Source organism: Peromyscus maniculatus, chromosome 14 (genome assembly GCF_049852395.1).
Source record: "Peromyscus maniculatus bairdii isolate BWxNUB_F1_BW_parent chromosome 14, HU_Pman_BW_mat_3.1, whole genome shotgun sequence".
Taxonomy (NCBI): Eukaryota; Metazoa; Chordata; class Mammalia; order Rodentia; family Cricetidae; genus Peromyscus; species Peromyscus maniculatus.
The window spans coordinates 71441802-71460819 of NC_134865.1; the positions used below are offsets into that span (position 1 = coordinate 71441802).

At 50.1% G+C, this 19018-nt stretch overlaps 1 protein-coding gene across 3 annotated transcripts in view; it reads right to left on the reverse strand.

The window, feature by feature from the left end:
- Positions 1 to 340: 340 nt before the first annotated feature.
- The window catches only part of Nrde2 (NRDE-2, necessary for RNA interference, domain containing), a 38676-nt gene continuing 19998 nt past the window's right edge, over positions 341 to 19018 (reverse strand). For 2 of the 3 annotated variants that reach the window (XM_006991807.4, XM_042261040.2), the window contains exons 6-14: positions 18398 to 18803; positions 16109 to 16242; positions 13807 to 13927; positions 10625 to 10800; positions 8381 to 8767; positions 6551 to 7476; positions 5429 to 5567; positions 1071 to 1142; positions 341 to 648 (exon numbers count right to left, since the gene is read on the reverse strand). In XM_006991807.4, the coding sequence (XP_006991869.3) occupies positions 523 to 648; positions 1071 to 1142; positions 5429 to 5567; positions 6551 to 7476; positions 8381 to 8767; positions 10625 to 10800; positions 13807 to 13927; positions 16109 to 16242; positions 18398 to 18803 (2487 nt within the window). In that variant the 3' untranslated portion in view covers positions 341 to 522. The remainder of the gene's footprint in view (positions 649 to 1070; positions 1143 to 5428; positions 5568 to 6550; positions 7477 to 8380; positions 8768 to 10624; positions 10801 to 13806; positions 13928 to 16108; positions 16243 to 18397; positions 18804 to 19018) is intronic. The other variant, XR_013044464.1, reaches the window with a different exon arrangement.

Consider the following 19018-nt stretch of genomic DNA (forward strand, 5'->3'; position numbering starts at 1 on the left):
GCACCTGGATTCCAATAGAGGGTAGATTCTGAGCAGTGCCGCACAGACCCAAAGGTCCCTGTGGATGCTGCTGGTCCCCAGAGCAAGACAGGAAATGTTTAAATAACCATCTGCTGGGTGGAAGATAAAGAACAATGTATCTCTGCTTACCAGCCCAGGGAAAGGGGAGGTCTCCATGGCAAGCAGCCAGACCTGTGACAGGATCATGGACACATGCAGTGTGACAGGCAAGCGCTGACTAAGCGGGGGCTGAGGGAAGGAATACGAAGCTGCACACAACCACAAAAGGTTTTGTGTGTGTGTGTGTGTGTGTGTGTGTGTAGTTGGAGGAATACGAAAATGCACACAACCACAAAAGGTTTATCACTGGCACGACTCCATCTGTACATCATTGGTCACATATATAATATGTAAAACAGTCCAAACCCCACCCAGACGGTTAAGCAAGCCCTGGCACAGCCATGGCTCTCCTGGGCCCTCTGTCCTCGCGGTTCAGCAGACCAGCGCTGCCCCCGGTGTACGCTAGTCCTCCAGCAGCAGGTCCAGCTCCTCCAGGGGCAGGCGTACACGAAGCTCCTTCTCGGTCATCAAGTCCAGGATCTCCTGTAGCTCGTCTGGGAAGTACTCCATGGCATCCATGTACAGCACCTAGCAGCAGAGAAAGACAACACTGGCCGTGAGCACAGAGCAAGATCACGGAGGGTCCCAGTGAGTCCCATCCCTCCGGCCTGCAGAGACTTGCCTAGCTCAGCCAGCTCTGCGTGTCCAGGGGAAATGGCAAACGGCCGTAAACAGTAAATGCAGAGTGAAGCACTCCCTCGGACGTGGCCAGCACGGTCAGCGCTACAGTTCACCCTCAGTTTGGTTTCCCAACGCCTCTTCATCTGGGTAGGACATGGGCATCTGGGCATTGTGGGAGAATGTTGGGAAAGCACTAACCCCATGGAGCACCATCTCAGGACAGTGTCGCTAGGAAAAGGCTTTGGCAAAGCCACACCCTGACAATGCCGGGCAGAGGCGGGCTGGAAGGTCCTTGAGAAGCTGAAGACGCGACAGTGTTTAAAGCTTACCTTTGCCCAAGGACAGCTCTGGAGTGCCTTGTAGAACACACCTTTGCTTCTCTCCTTGTTCCCTAAGGAAACCTGGGTTAGGAAGAGATCGTTAGGTGAGCGATGGAGGCAGGGAGGCTAAGGCTACAATGTGCACAGTCTGCGCCTGCCCTCAGATACCAGAAGCCGGCCTGTGTCGGGGCTGACACCATCTTGACAACCCATGGGATGATTCCCAGGTGCCAGAGAATGCTCTGGGGCCACTGCTGTGTTGGGTCATTCAACACTTAATTTCGGAAGCCTTGGGTCTCCTCTTTTAGCACTACTGTCTAGTGTTAGTGACACCTAGGCTCGGGACGAGACATGTCCACGAGGCGAGGCTCATGACTTCGTACGCATGGGAAATGGTCTGCCATTTTGTGAAAATCACCCTCAGAGACCAAATAACGAGGATCCCTGGGTACTGGATCCCTGGGTACTCGTTCCGTCATTTCTCTGAAAGGCCTTGTAAGACAAGCATGACGGCACATCCACACGGGGAGGCCGGCAGGAGGTTCAAATCCTAAACCAGCCTGCACTAGGTAAAAAGACTGTCTAAAACCATGACTAAATAGTAAAGATTCAAGGGCTAATTAGCCCATAGCCTATTACAAGTTTCTGTCAGAGCCTAGAGGTCATTCTGCCTTAGAGGTAGCCTGATGGTGGCCTCTCCAGCTCCCACCTAGGCTGCTCCGTGAGATCTGGAACTGGGGGGCCTCTTGCAGGCCAGGCCAGGCCAGACCACTGCCCCACTACTGTATTAGTATCACTACAGGCCACCCATGATCCAAAACACACACAAATGTTTCTGGAGTGTGAGTGTGTGAGTGGTGAGTGTGTGTGTGTGTGTGTGTGTGTGTGTGTGTGTGTGTGTGTGTGTGTGTGTGTGTAAGATGTTCGGGTCAGATGTGAGCCACCTGCTGGATTTTCTAGAAATGGAACCCCGGTCCTCTGGAAGAGCATCAAGTGCCCTTAACCACTAAGCCATTTATTTCTTCAGCCTCGGCCATCCTTTCTCTTTTTTTCAAGTTTGATTCCCATGGTCTGACTCCCATGGTCATATGTGTGGCTCAGAAGACTCCTGCTCTGAGGATGAGCCTCTGAATTTGTCCCCAAAGAGTTAATGTGCCTCCTTCCTCCCAAGTCAACACACTTCAATGTCCTCTCTTAAGTACTGACTAAGTGGAAGAACAAAACTGTCACTGCACTCTCTTAGCCATGTACAGCTAACCCCAGACCCCAGTATGCCCAGGCACAAGGACGCTAGCCTCACTGAGAACTGCTCTCTGGCATTTCCTTCCAAAGCCACCTCAGAAAGCCGCCGCCTTCCTGCATCAGGTGTGGCAGGACCCAACGCCAGGTGAGAGCCTAGAGGTGACTGTGTTCCCTCCCCGATGTCATAGTCTAAGGCATGGCCTTGAGTACACCTGCCCCTCTTAGAGCGGTTTCTCCTGGAAGCTACCTGCCTCTTCCCACCCTACCTTCTTCATGTCCACCGAGTCCTTGCACATTTCCGTCAGGGCTGAAACATGCTAGGGCCACTCCCTCCTTCCCAGGGCTCCCTGTTACCCTGTGGCACTGTGACTAGGAAATCATGTCCTACCAGGCAGACCAGGAACATCTCAGAGCACTAACGGCCTCTGTGCAAAGGCAAAGGAAGTACAGCTACCAGAAGAGAAGGGAGCTGCTACAACGCCAGGTCCTTGGCTAGAGAGCACAATCACGTGCTGGGCATTCACTAAAAGAAGGGCTAACAATTGCAAATGTGGATGTTCAGCCGCTCAAAAGCATCTTTTGAGGATGGAAGAGTCCTTCTCAGAAACGCTGCCATCAAATAAGAAACTTGGTCTCCAAGGCTCTGGGAGGTCAGGAACCCAGCTTTAATAATGATCTGCCAAAGATGCAGCTGGCCTGTCTCGTCACACCAGCTACCTGCTTTCAGTTGGCTTTAAATCCCCAGTTCTCTAAGTCCTACAGCTGACTGTGGGCTCAGTCTCCTGCTAGTACAGCCACAGATAGCAGCTCTGATGCATCATGATGATAATGGTTGCCTGGGTTCCTGTTCAGGGACTTGAAGGCCATTTTTGATAAGGCCACGGCTCTTCACATGTCTTGTTAGTGTGACCTTGGACATCAGGAGGTTGAAAACACTCCAGCCCTCAGGCCACACTTCCCCATTTTGAGAACAGTATCCCAGGGAGAACTGTGAGGTCTGACTGCCACATGTGCAGAAAATGCATGGCCCTTCCCATGCAGCATGTTCCCATTTCTTTACCGCATGAATACCCCCAGTCCCCATTCTAAGGAGGCAGATTTGAGGTGTGTGTCTCCCATGTCCTTGCTCAGTCGGCTTGTCAGTGGGCAATTTCTCTTTAGAAATACTGTAGGTGGGAAAAATAAATGGCCCTGGCTTGGTCACACTATCCCTGTCTCTGGGTATTGGATCCCTCCTGGAGGGAGGGAAGGAGATCCTATACAGAGGCTTCTTCTACCCCAGGAACCAAGACTCACAGGCACCATGTGATGCATACAGTGAACAAGTGCCTAAGTCAGCCCTGAGCCAGGCACACAGTCTTCTCTCCAAAGGCCAGCCAGGGCAATAGGAACAAGGGCTGTCACTCTCCATTTCTAGAGGCTAACTAGGGTTTAATAATCACCTGCTTGGGCATCTCTGTTCCCAACTGATGTGTGCCGCCTTCTGATGGGGACACAACATCTCAGAAAATTAAAAGACAATTTATAAAAACTGACATCACCCTCCCCAAATGTAAGCTTCACCTCTCTCTAGCACTTCCTGTGTGACTTCCTGAAGTGACACTGAGGCTCAGGAGGGGAGGAAGGCTGAGCAGAGGCTTCCTCTCCCACCAGCCCTGAAAATGAAAGCCTTTCCAAATGGCCTGGGATCTGTGAGCAGACCGAGATGAACAGCACACTACATGGGAGGTAAAGACCTAACGGGGACAACCCGGAACTGCCACAGCTCCTTTTACACAGCGAGACTTCCTGCACTGTGCACAGCGGTCACATAATGGCTGACTGGCTTATCTCCTTAGATGTCCTTCGCTACTGAGAAGGAAACTGTCACTTTCTCAACACCGCCACCAGCTCGGCTCAAAGTGCTGATGTGCACAGAGCAACAACAGCTGGAACGTCCCCTCAAACTCGGTCTGCCATCTGCCAAAGGGCAACCTAAGCAGGACTAAGTGGGGAAACTCGGCTGCTGTTTGTCTGACTCTTCTTCCTACAGCCAACTCACAGCAAGCTTTAACGTCCTCAGCATTTCTGCCGGGAAAAGTAAGCATGCCAGCATGCTGCACACCTTCCAGAGGCCGCAGGACACAAGCAGGCAAGCCACTCCGATGGCCTTTCACGGCCGTCTCTCCCATCCTCCCCAGACACTTGCTGACGCACGTGTAACTGAGCTCTCATTCATTTTTTTTAACTGTAATTAATTAACAAAGTGCTAGGAGCCCACCCAGCTGCCTCAGGAACTGCCAGACAAAGACATGCTCTAACTAGTCCTTCATTTTAACACCACCTCAAAGATAGAGATTCCTTCCGGGTCCAGACTTTTCAAGTCCACAGAAGATTTCTGCACACAACCCAGGCAAACCTGGCTCACTGCGGTCTCAGAAGAGTTCTGTCATCTGACCTTCCCTGCATGCATCTGGACACTTGGGACGTGGAGCTGGCGAATACACAAGTATGCATCCACTCTAAAGCTCTTTCCTCTGCTCGGGAAGACTGAGGGGGACGGGGAAGTCGGGCAGGGGTCTGACTAAAGCCAGGTTTTCCTGCTGCCTGCGCCAGGCTGCTGGGCAGTCCAATCAGGACGTACCACAGGCACCATTTCGGCATAAACCCTCGTCGGCCATAGACTTGGGCTCTCTAGAGACTGGCTGGAAGCACTGGGGACACAGTCCGCGGTAAAGTGCTTGTGCTGGAGCACAGAGGAAAAAGACCAAGTCCCACAGAAAGGCAGACCTGTCAGAAAAACACCCGACTTCTCAATGGAGACTCTGAAGGCCAGAAGGGCCTGCACAGATGTGCTGCAGACACTAAGAGACCATGGATGCCAGCCCAGACTATTATACCCAGCAAAACTCTCAATCACCATAGACAGAGTGAACAAGATATCCCACGACAAAACCAGATTTAAACAATACCTATCCACAAATCCAGCCCTACAGAAAGCACTAGAACAATGCCAAGTCAAGGGCTGAAAATAAGGCTCTCCTTCCCAGGCGGTGGCTACCAACAACTGCAGGTTTTTCTACTTATAAATTTAGACACAGGGCTTCAACAAAACAAAAACAGAGAGTCAAAAAATATTTTCTTACCAAAAAATTCAAATACATCCTCCACAGTAGGGGGCACTGGCTGCCCTTGTCGCTCCGAATTGCATTTTCAAACAGGGCCCTGATCCGATGCGTCAGGCCGGTCTCCGGGATGGTGGCGTGGACCTCTCTACCACCTACTCTGCAAGGAAAGAACCCAGGTCATTCCGAGATGAGTTCTGTCCCCAACATCACGGAGGAAGACATACTCCAGCAATGACCGAGGTCAGCAGCACCTCTATCAGTTTTTGGGGAAGCGCTGTCCCCCAGGGGTGAGCATGTGGACAGCCTGTGCAGGTGAGGCTGGAGCCCAGGCACTGGCCAGGGCTGTGTGTTCTGCACCATGCTGAGCCTGCCCGGGAAGCCTACACAAGCCCACCCTGTGATCAGAATGCCAAGTCCTGCCTGGGGAGAGAAAAAAAGGTCTTTGCAGTTAGACTCAGGCGGAGTGACTAAGTATCAATGGAAGAAACCAAATCCAAGCAAAAGGAAGCCTCACTAAAAGCAACCCTATGTCTATGACCGACGTGACGCAGCAGCAAATATTCCAGAAGGAACAATGGCTCCCAAGCTCCCGGTTCCAGGATGACCATTTACTAAGTCAAAGGAAGGCAGGTGGAGCATGACGCCATTCTCCATGAGTGCTGCCAGAAGCTCACAGCTCCTGTGGAACTGTGTGCCACCTTCAAGCCAAGCACTTGCTGCCCTGGACCTGAGAGGAAAGCCCAGCAGGTCAGCTCTTCCACGGTTCCCACTTGACAGAAGAGGAAACTGTCCGAGAGATGAAGTGCTTGCCCAGAGTCACCCAGGGACAAGGGGCAGAGCAGGCACTTGAATCAGAGCTGACCTCTAGAGTCCGTGCTTGACAGAACAGTGCTCGCATTCCATCTCAGGCACACCAGAAATAAAGGGCAGGTCCACACTTGGGGCAGGAAGACAGTCACCAGTGGTTCTAAGGAGGAAGGAGCTATTCCTAAGTGTCTTACTCACTTTCCAGTCTGTTAGCAGAAGCATCTAGAGCAGTGCAGCAGCTGTGGCAGGGCCTGAGACCTGGCAAGGGGCTGAGAACACAATAACCACCCCATAGAGGTCTGTGAGACCCAGCATGAGACCGCCAGTAATTACCTCTGGACAGAGTCCACCAGCCTCTTCCTCATCTTCTCGGCTTCAATTGCAAAGAGCCAAGGCTCCAAGTGTTTGGCAGACCTGGTGACGATGTTGAAGAATCTTCTGGTCTTGTTAGCACTGTGGGACTTATTCTGAATCTGTACATATGCCCTCCAGAGAACCTGATTGCCTGGATATAGCTTGAGAGCCTCTGAGAGCGTCTCTCGGAGTGGAGCCAGGGGGTACACACTAATGTTCATGTGGAATCGCAGCAGACTTGTATGCATCAGGGTAATCGCTTCGAGAACACTGCTCAAACTCTGAGGGCTGGTGCTATCCTCCGGCCCAGGACCTTCTGGGAGAACAGAGCCCTTCAGCTTGGCAAACACCTGTCCATATATCTGCACAGCAGCGTCGATCCCCACAGTCAAATACTGGAAAAGCATAAAGCATCTGACCAAGCTACCCAGGCAGTCCAAGGACTCTGTGCTAGCTGGGTCAGAGGCACAAGTCTGTCCCAGACAGTCCTGCAGGGCGTGCTCGTAAGCCTTTCGAGCTTTCAGAACCTGAGTGGCCACGACCTGCCCAGTGTAGGGCCCATAGGGACTGCTCTCGGTCAGTCGCGTTAACACATGGACAGCCCGGCCTGTGGTGGCTCCTCTCGAGTCAGGCGACAGTTCCATCTCCAGCTCGGCATAAAGCAGACTGAGTTCACAGAGTTCACGGTCCTTCCGCTCACTGCTGCCTGCCATGCTGAGTGCTGTATCAAACACCTTTCTGGCATCCTCTATGTTGCCAAGCAACCACTCTAGGTGTGCATACTGCTTCCAGAGGCAAAAGTTGTTGCGGTTTTCTGGCTCTTTAAGGAGATTCTTGGCTAGTTTTTTGCAGTTCTTTCCCTGAGACTTTAGTCGCTTCTTTTTAGTGTGTAGACACCAAATCACCTACAGCAAAAAGAAAAGAACATCGCTGGGTCCCCCAAGCACTCCCTTGTCCTGCCAGGCTGAGGAGGCGCTGGCGAGGCAGCAGTCCACACTTCCTCCGTCAGATCTGGCTGCCACCAGCCCCGAGCCGGCAATGAAATCAGGGTTTACGTGGCCACGGATGCCAGCATGCACAGACCAGGTTTTCACTTGAATCCCCAACAAACAGGCCCAACCCTCTCCAAATGCTCATCTCCAGAAATAGACCCCATTTCTCTTTTGTCCAAAAGGCAAGAGCTCACTGAGTGGAAAATGATGAACTACACTGTGAGCCCACATCTCTCTTCCATGTTTCTAATGACTCAATCATCCAGTCAAGGACACTTTTCAAAGACACAATTCCCATACAACCTGCTGTGTGTAAGCCGCAGATAGTTTCAGGACTTACATATTAAAAAACGGAAGGCACGAAGTGGGGGCGGGAGTTCCTCGAAGAGTTGGGCGGGGGGACTCTGTAGCTATGATCCAAATACACTGTACTTGTGTATGAAATGAATTGAGAGCACATTATCCATAAGAGTTAGTACTAATACTGGCCAGCAGAGGGCAGAGCAGAGTATGGGACCTCGCCCTGCGCCGACAGCTATTAGGATAAGCAGCTTATTTTCCTGTCCTAAGACGCCCCAGATCCTCTAACCCTGCTTAGGCTGACGCTGGCTCTTAGCACTAAGTGCCTGGATAATCGCAGACCACAGACAGCTCTGGCCACTAAGCACTGGCCTATCTCCTGCTGCTCCTTCACATCTGAGGCGCCTGCAAGAGCCACTAAAGGAGGAAGTTCTGTGACAGTGGCACTCAGGGGCTTCTGGAGCCCCCGCAATCCCGTGAGACATGACATGAAATGAGGGAGGAGGCAGCTGGTTACCTTGGCAACCTCATACCGCAACCAGGAGAGGCAGAGCTGAGACTTGTGCTTGCCTGAGAACAGAGGCAGCACAAGGTGGAAGACGTTGTGGACAAACTCCTCGCCCTCTCGGCTGTGGCCTTTGGTCCAGCGAGGACAGCCCAGCTGCTCCATGTAGCCAACACAGCTAATGCCCGAAAACGAAGGGTTGAAGTAAGTCAAGGGCTTCTCATCATAAAGTTCACTGTCAAAGACGCTGCTCTCATCCATGGCCAGGTAAAGGCAGGAGGCTGGAGGCAGGAAGCCGGAAGGCACGCCCAAGAACTGCAGAAAGGCCTCGATGAGCTGGAACTGAAGAGCCGGGCTGGAAAGTCTGATCAGAGATTGTCCAATATCATCAAACAGCACCTGCAAGCGAGAGGAGACGCAGCAGTGAGACCGGGAGCTGTCACGGCGGCCTGGCTCTCTACACAGATGTCCTAGTCCCCGTTAGTCGGAGTAAAGTAAGCTTTAATAGACAGCAGCTAGGTCTTCTACAAAACACAAAGAATCAAGAGGCTCCCCAGGCACCGTGAGGGGCTGAGGAACAGAGCTTCAGCCTGGAGCCCGGGCAGCGTGAGGGGCTGAGGAACAGAGCTGCAGTCTGGAGGGGCCATTGAGAACTCGTGCATACCATGGGAAAAAGGGAAAGACCAATAGGCTGAAGCCAACAGTTACCAAAGCAGCCTGCTGGACTCAGAAAATCTAGACTTCGGAAGCAAACAACACTAGCTATCTGGCAGATAACAATTACAGAGCCCTCTGACTTTAGGGTGGGAGACTTACTATTTGTAGTTTCTTTTGAGAAGTTTAGTTCAAAAAATGAAAACTGCTCAGAGACAGATAAACGGGTACACGGTAAGAAGGAGACAGTAGAAGCAATGGACCGTGGAAAGAGCAATCACGAGCCTGATGCTAGCTGTGAGTGTTCACGATGACTTCATACATCACTTCAAAACCCACAGCCAAGGACACCGCCCTATCTACCTCAGGCGCTTTCACACTGACTGGCTTCTTTGCCACGTGGTAGAAGAAGTCAGGTACAAGCACAATAACACTGGACTGCCCAGGATTCAATGGACTGAACCATCGACTCATCAGAAAGCTTTTCTCCCTAGGGCTTCGACAGAGAAAATGCAAAATGGCAGGAAGTTGCTCAGTCTGCTCTAGAACTCAGCTGACTATGAACTCTAGGAAATCCTCACGCACCAAAAGGACCCTCCCTTTAAACATTCCGTAGCTCAACCGGCAAGGGGCTGAGGGCTCCCAGGCTCTCTGCTCCCCGCCACAGGCCTGCTGAGGTTCCACCAGAGGCTGCTTCTTCTGGTCTACCCTCGCTCTCTGGGTCCTAACTCCATCCTTGCACCACCACCTCAAATGCTGCCAGCACCGAGGCCTGCATGCTCCGGCATCAGGGAGCTCTCCAGCATCCACTAGCTCCCACTACCTGAGCGCTAGCCAGAGGACAGCCTGTAGACACAGGGGACCAGCAGTGAGCAAGAGGCACCCACCCCCTCAAGGCACCTCACTTGCAGGAAGGGTCACAAGAGCCTCATACACATCGCCAAACAATGAACTGGTATCTTGTAAAAACTGGATCGATTCCAGGCTTCAAAACAGCACTTCTTAGCCAGGAATGTTGGCACATCCCTGTAATCCTAGCACTCAGGAGTCTAAAGGCAGGAGGATCAAAATTCAAGACCAGTTTGGACTACAGACTCTCAACAGAACATAACAATAAACAAACAAACAAACAAACAAAATAGCACATCTTCCTTTATTTAAAATCTCCCGAGATGCCAGCCCCTACCCAGAGCAGCAAGTACCAGATCATTTCCTGACGTAAGTGAAGTATTAGCACTAGCTCCTTCCCCATCCGCCGAGGGAAAGCACATACCCTGGAGGCCGGAGAGATGGCTCAGTGGTTCAAAACCATGAGATCAGAGTTCAGGTCTTGAACATCTACTTAACAAGACAGGAGCCTTGCACACCCCTAAAACCCCAGATCCCAGAAGGGCGGAGACATAATGTCACTGGGATTTGATGGCTTCCAGCCTAGCCTAGAAATCTGAGAACCCTGGGTTCAGGAGAGACCCTGCCTCAAAGGAATAGGTAGAGAATAATAGGAGAGGATGCCCTCTTCTGGCTACCATGCACAAATAAACAGAGGGAGGGAGGGAGGCAGGGAGGGAGGGAACACTTTCTGCTGTAGTGAAGGGTACATGCCTGTCTCTCAGGGTCCTCACAGTCTTCCTCCGTTTGCTTCTTGGTCTTATCTGGGCGCCAGGGCCGCCAGTGCCTCTGGTCTCGAGAACGTTCAACAGCAAGCCAGATCTGCCACTTGGGCAGAGTCTTATCTTTTATCTCCTGGTCATCCTCTTCTGGCTCCTCCTCATCCTCATCTAGATAAGAAGGAAACATCTAGTTCACTGAAGCAGGAAATACACCCACCATCACCACAGGTCTTCTGTGCCAACTACCTTGGGCATGTGGCACACAAACTGACCAACCACGCTGCCTCCCTGGCTCAAGGACTCAGGGAAGAGTCCCAGAAAAAACAAGCAGATAAAGGATGGAACAATGATGTTTTCAATGCTTTCACCGAGAAAAAAAAAAAAACAAAAAAAACCTGAGAATGGATTCTAGAACATCACTGCCCAACAGAACTTCCTGAGATGACAAAACACTGTCTGTGCCAATGCCGCCACCACCTACATGTGACTCACTGAATTCTTAATCCCACGTCATTTTAATGCACTTTAAGAATAGCTAGCTAGAGGTAATTATTTTGAACAAATGGCATTTAATGACTGCACTGGTTAACCCATCTGATGCTTAGCCAATGGCCTTATATTTTTCATTATGATTTATCACTATAGTTTGATTTAAAAACTAAGTTTAGGGTGTCCAACAATGTATTTCACTTTGTTTCCTAAGTCTGAACATGTAGTATTAAAGAAGCCTCAGTGGCCTGCAAAGCCCAGTACTTTTAAGGCTTAGGAAAATGGAGTGACCACATCCAGAAAGAGTTTGGCTCCATCTTATAAACTAACAAACAGGCTCCCACCACAACTGCAGAAAGGTGAAAACTGAGGTCCACACACTCGCACACAAATGCAAGCAAATAAGACCTCAGCATCTGTGTTCAAGGCAGCCCTATTCATCACGGCCAAAAACAATGACCTCCCCCTCGATCTCTTAGGGGAAGAACACAAACTGTGGCTTCTCTACATCACAGACTCATGCTCAGCATAACATGAACAGGCCCCAGGGACTTGAGCTAAACAAAGTCCCCTCTGGACAGAGAAAACAAGTGATGATACAGATATGGAAAACCTGGACCTGGTGATAAGAACCTCAAATGGTGCTAGCAGCTGTAAAAGACAAGACGGCAGCTCCAAGAATTAAAACGCTGTCACAGGACTGGGCAATTCCACTTCTGAATGTATACCTTAAAGGACTGGAAGTGGAGTCAGTCACGGGACACACATGCTCACAGCAGCACCACTAAGAACCAAAGATGCACCCAAGCAGCCATCCGAGGAAGAATGGATAAGCAAAATGTGGTGGGCACACGCGCGCACACACACACACAGGGGATTATAATACAAACTTAAAATGAAAGGAGATTCTGGCACATGCTATGACCCAGATGACTCCCAAACACACTACAAGAAGTAGAAGCAGCCAGCTGCACAGGGACACACATGTGACTCCTCTTTCGGGAGGTTCCTGACGTCAGCAACTGATACTCGCTGTAGAACTGGAGCTGCCAGGGGAGGAGAGGATTCCGGGAGGGGATGATGATAACCGAGACTAGTTCAGCTGGAAAACAGTGAAGAGTTCTAGAGATGGCCGCCAGGAACAGCTATGCACCATGCAAATACACTTAACGCCCTGAACTGCATTTTTAAGAACTGTTACCATGGTAAATCTTACATTTTACTTTGCAACTCTTTTTTTTCAAGTTGTATGGCAGCTGGGGAGACAGCTCTGTGGGTGAAGTGCTCACTGCCTGTAATCACAGCACTCAGGATGGCAGTGTGCACCCATAACCCATCAATAGGGTCAGGGGAAAGAGGAGGAGACGGCAAGTCCAGACAAAGGGGGATGCTGTAGATCCAGCGGCAAACTGTCTCTTAAAATAAGGTGAGAAGCAACAGAGGACCTCCACACATGTGCATGCCTAAGCCAGCACCACCCATACACACCGACACACACACATACATCTAACATGCACGCGCGCGTGCACACACACAAATAATGATTCCATTTATAATATGTATCAGAACAGATCCATGTGCTGAGTAGCTATGGGTAAGGACCATGTAGCTAAAACAGTGGCACAATAAACAAAGCCCTGAAGTGTCGAAATAGTTCTGTGTCATGACTGTGAGGGAGACTGCACAAAGCTAACCAAGTGACAAAACTGCCTGGGACACACACACATATGCACACACATACACACACACACATAAGCACAGATACACAGACATATACCACACATGTATACACACATATACACGAACATGTGTGCACAGATACACATATACATACATACACATAGCTACACAGACACACACAGAGATATATACACACATGTATACACATATACACACACACATACACCACACATGTATACACACATATACATGAATATGTATGCACACATACACATACACACATACACACACGTAAACACACACAGAAATGCAGACTGGTAAAATCTGAGTGCCCTCTGGCACTTCTCAGTTTCATGCACACCTACAAGTACTTCAGAACTAAAAATCAAAGAAAGTCCTAATAATTTAAGTGGGAAACGAGGTCCCCAATGCGTGCCGTCTTGCCCAGCTCTACCTGGCTTCTGATTAAGCACCTTCTTCTCCACTGAGCTCCGCCCCATTCCTGCTACTGAAACTGTGGCTAGGAGACTGGGAACCAGTGGTCCCCTTGGATTCCTCCTGGCCGCCTCTTTAGAAGTCTAAACCTAGGAAGCACTTCGGCGTCACACAGAAGGACCACTATGCACGCGGTAGTTCATACTTTTTTTAGGGTTCCTAAAGAGGCAAGAATTTGTTATCTGAACACTGCAAAAAGACTTCCTTAAATCTACACCCAGAAGAGCAGGAAGTAGGGGGCTAGCAACACTCCAGCTACTTCAAGAGCAGCCTGGAAAAGCCCTTCTTCTGGAGGCCTCCGGCCCTCAGATGCTCAGCGTGCTACAGGCTGGGAATGGGAGCTGGGTGCTGCAGCAGTCCACGGGGTCGGTTACGTCCTTCTGACATTCCGATGCTTGTACAGTGCTCTTAAGCCGCCTCAGTTAAGCAGCTTCTACAGAGAAACCATCATGAAGGGGAAACCTAACCCCAGAAGAGAAGGCATGCCCCTAACTTCCTGGAAGCACTCACCTGGGTTGACAAGCACCCAGCCGCCACGCTCCTGCTGATGCATCCATGCCCGCCAGCCTCGGGCTCCCTTCTCCCCAACACGGGGCTCACTGCTGTCCCAGAAGGGTTCAAAGAACTCCACCTGTTCAAGTTTAAATAACAGAATTAGGCCAACCACAAGCGAGACACCCAAGTCATCAGGCCAGATAGGCACAGGTGGCTATCTGGGGAGCACAGGATCCCTAAAACATCATACCTCCAATGTTTAGTCAGTCCATCTGCACAGCAAAGCAGAAAAAGCAATCATTTCAGCAGGCAGCCTCTGAGATGGGCCCCATTACTCTACCCTTGGTATATGGCTCTAAAGTGTGGGCTGGACTCAGGGGCTTCTAAGATCAGGTTATGAAAGGCTGGTCAAGGTCTGGTGACAAGGTCTGCAGTGAGCAGGAAAGCGTTCCCCAGTTCTGACCCCGCCTGACCCCACCGGTGCAGTCTAACCACTGCAGGCGGGCTCCTCTCACCCCTAATCCTATCATCTAGCTCAGCACACAGTAGAACTCAGTATATGCCTTAGGCACAGGTGCGTGGAGGGCGGTAGCTGCGGCACACAGCCATCTGCGTTTGGAGGCTGGCTCCTGCTGTCATTAGACATGATTCTGAAGTGTGCAAAGCACCTTACAGGCAGGCAGCATCCCCAGGAACAGAATGAACGGACACTGAGCAGGAGCTCCTCCTGTTCCTGATCTTGTTATCGACTAGCAACAGCACTTTAGGCAGCCAAGAATCTACTCTACTGAAAACTTTCTCAAGGAACCTTTGGAGGACAAGCAAGTTTGTGGGGAACACATCATATGCCGGCAGTTCCAGGACGTGCCTTGAGGGGGAACACCCCATGAGGGTCACAGGGCAGAGTGCTGACACCAGCCTTGGAGAGCAAATGAGTGTCAATCACCCACAGGAAATGGGCTGGGAAGACTACAGACTGGCTTTTGAAACAGTCATTAAAAACAAAACAAACAAAAAACTCAATGCCTACCAAGTGTAAAGGCCTGGGTTCAATTCCCAGTACAGCAAGAAATAAATAAACCATGTATGCAAGCAAAGGCTGATTTATTTTTTAAGAGTGTGATATGTGTTTATAATAAGCTTGTTTATTCTACTGGAACAGATCAGTGTCACAGGCTCTCCCTGTTCTGTCTTATACTAGTACATTTATGGTGATGGCATCTCCCGGCTAGAGGGGAAATGTGCAACCCTGCTGACTAGGCTGCTCTACTTGAGCTGCATGCAGATGCTTAGGGCACTGTGCTGCTGGGACTCAACACCTCCAGGCATGGCTGGGGGCTTGAACATAGCAGAGCAGGGGTCCTTGAAACCCTGCCATCATGAGCAGAAACTGGTCTCATCCCAGATCAAGAGCCTCAGTGGAGGGGAGGACAGAGGATTCAGCCTCACCATAGCACCCAGAGCACTGCTGATGCACAGCACAGAATTAAAGCATCACAGCACACTTTTCAATTGCTTTATCTAAAGACTAATTAAAAATTAGTTGTACTAGGTATTAACAGGCATAATTCTTTTGTTTGTTTGTTTGTTTGTTTGTTTTTGAGACAGGGTTTCTCTGTGTAGCTTTGCATCTTTCCTGGAACTCACTCTGTAGCCCAGGCTGGCCTCAAACTCACAGAGATTCACCTGCCTCTGCCTCCCGAGTGCTGGGATTAAAGGCGTGAGCCACCACCGCCGCAGGTGTGATTCTTTAACCCAACTTTGTCTAAAGGTAGCACCACGATAAAAAATGGTCTGCACTGGCAGTTCACATGAGACCTTCTCAAAAATTCTTCCCAGGGCTCACCTTGAGTCCAGATGCTCTCACCGCCTGCCCACAGCCCCTTTCCCAAAGCAGAGAGCGGACAGAGAGAAGTGGTTGTTTTTCACAGCCGCATAGCTCTTATGCTGGGTTACGTTCCCACATGGAGTGAACACTGGAAATGTCTGGTCACCTAACTAAAGATGAACCCCTTCGTGATGAGGACTGCTGACCAAACGCCCATTTGTTCACAGTTCAAGTAGAGATTTTAGGCAATGAAGAGGTAGCAACACAACCCAGACAAGACAGAGAAAGTGACACGCGGCTCGGGGTGGCGAAACTGTGGCGAGAAGGCTGTGCTCGAACAGGGGTGGTAGGGAGGAAGCGAGCCTCTCCGTGGACTTGGTGTCTGGGGGCAGGGGTCCCCATTTATCTGGCCAGCACATCTGGCGGCTGTCGTGGAGGGACTCTCCTTGGTCACTGGAGGATTTCTGGGAGAGGCAGAGTGTGCCCTACCTGTACTTTGGTGGGCAGCTCCTTCACACTGTCAGGCTTGAAGAAGGTGAAGTCAACCATGGCCTGGAACAAAGAGATGACCTTCTCTGCGTGGCCGGCCTGCCGTAGGAAGTGGCACTGCTGAAGGAGGAGGGCTGCGCACAGGAGCAAAAGGGGGAGGAGAAAACGTCATTTCTCAAAACGCAACTCAACCCCTCCACGGTGTCGTCGGTGTCCTGATTTCAAAGGGCTAACAGGCTGGACGGGCGGTGCGACAGTTAAGAGCATCTGCTGCTCTTCCGGAGGACCTGAGTGCAGTTCTGGCACCCATGTTAGATGACTACCACTTCCAGGGGATCCAGCACCCTATGCTGGCTTCCTCGGGTACCTGTTCACATGTGCACATGGACACACACATAAGTAAAAAGAAACCTGAAAAGTCTATTTTTTTTTGTTGTTGTTTTTTGGTTTTTGAGACAGGGTTTCTCTGTGTAACCCCTGCTGTCCTCGGACTCACTCTGTAGACCAGGCTAGCCCCAAACTCAAGAGATCCTCCTGCCTCTGCCTCCCCAGTGCTAGGACTAAAGGTGTGCACCACTATGCCCAGCTTAAAATTTTTTTAAATAAACAAAGAAAAGGACTAATAACATACTATAATCAAAGTGTAGTTTTTCTATTTTTTATACAAAACTACACAAAACACAAATATTAACAATAAAACCATATATATATATATATATATAGAGAGAGAGAGAGAGAGAGAATATATATGTATTCTAAAATAAGCTAAAAGGCAGGCCTGAATGTTAGCTCTCCAGTCCTCAGAGCTCACTGTTACAAGAGCAATGGCAAAGAGCTGAACTCAGTCCACCACTAGGTGGCATTATTCACCATTCATTCACCATATGTTCAGCCAAGAGTGAACAGGCCACAGTGCCACACTTGAAGGGTTCAGCTCATCTAAAGTAGTTTTAAGCTATGTAAGCATATCATGAAGAATATCAAATGAGACACTTTTCAAAAGGGAAGTCCCTGTCGTTTATTTAGTCTTGGTGTTAGGGATTAAACCTAGGGTATCATGGATGCGTGGAACTGTACCTTCTAGCCCCAAATACAAGACTCTCTGTCAGTGTGGGAAATGCATATATTTTTAGAGCAATCAATACATCTGTGTCTCTAGATGTTAATGATGATTCTTTTTTAAAATATAATTTATTTTTATTTCATGCACATTGCAAATATGTCTGTGTGAGGGTATCAGAACCAGAAAGTGGAGTTACAGGCAGTTATGAGCTTGCCATGTGGGTACTGGGAATTGAACTCAGGTCCCCTGGAAGACCAGCAAGTTCCCTAAACCCCTGAGCCATCTCTCCAGCCCCCTAATTAATTCTTAATAACAAAGGTTCAATGAAATAAATGCTTGTCATATGCAGGTACATCACACGTTATCTCACTTCATGGTCACAATGGTCTCGTAAAGCAAGTGTTAGCCTACTGTTCCTGATAAGGAACAAGCTCAAACAGGTTCAGAAATGTGCACGCTGTTCCAGATCAGACTCTGCACACTGTCACAATAAAGGATAATTCCAGAACCCAAGCTGAAGAGTGAAGCTCCACATACTACATAAGATGCTGCCTGCTGTACCTCACAACTGCCAAGATCACTGAGGGGCACACCGAAAACACTAACGTTTAATTCCAGTCACTTACTTGTATGTAGTAAGTACTCATGTACTTACAGCCAGGCACCCTATAACCGGGGGTCTCAACAGGTAAGACCACTGGCAGCCAAAGCAATTAAGACTGGAATAAGTTTATTTGGTGAATAAATAGAAAAGGTGTCCAGTCATCGTTTTCTAACTCTGCTAGTTCTAACATGCTACCCACCCACCTACCCTGTAAGCCGACAGACATCCCTACCCACCCACCCTGTGAGCTGGACAGGCTCTAGCCCCTACCTAACTAATCATGTACCCTGTGAGCTGGACAGGCTGTAGCCCCTACCTAACCATGTACCCTGTGAGCTGGACAGGCTCTAGCCCCTACCTAACTAATCATGTACCCTGTGAGCTGGACAGGCTGTAGCACCCTACCTACCCACCCACCCTGTGAGCTGGACAGGCTGTAGCACCCTACCTACCCACATACCCAGGGCTGTAGCACCCTACCTACCCACTCTGTTATAATTAGGCAGAGTGGCAATGCTTGAAATAAAAAACTTGCTCTGACGATTCAGACCTTTCTAAAATAAGCATAAAGCCAAACAAAAGCACAGCCCTCCCACACAAGCACTTCTGTTTATCTCCTTACCAAACATGGCCTCCTCCGTGCCTGGCAGCACAGGGTGGGATAAGATGCTACCGTCCTTGACAGCAGACAAGGTACTCAGGCACTTGCCGTACAGACCGTGGAGTTTGGACACAGAAAAGGTGCCGAACTGACTCTGGCAGAAGGAGAGGTAGCGCTGCCACAGGCCCGTGTTGTTGGGGTGCAGGAAGAGGAGCTTCTGCCACTCCTTGGCCAGCGCACTGGGCTCCCAGAACTCGGCGCACAGCTGCAGCTTGGCAAGCTTCAGGTCCACGCTGCTCGGGTTGCTCTCGATGGCCCGCTCCAGCACGGCCAGCTTCTTCTCCAGCAGGAGCTTCAGGGACTTCCGGTGCTTCTCCTGCTCTCCTTCCTCAAGGGCATACAGGCCAGGGCCCCTCATGACCTCGTCCTCAACAACAAGAACAACAGCTTACTAATGCAAACTACACACATGTGCTCCTCAGTTCCACAGTGCTCAGCTAGCATGACTCCCGGGGGGCTCCCGGCTTTCAAACTGAGCTACTAGTGAGATTTTATTGATAAACCTCTTACGACAAGAGGTTTGAGTTCAAGGCCAGCCTGGTCTACAGAGTGAGATCGAGGACAGGCACCAAAACTACATAG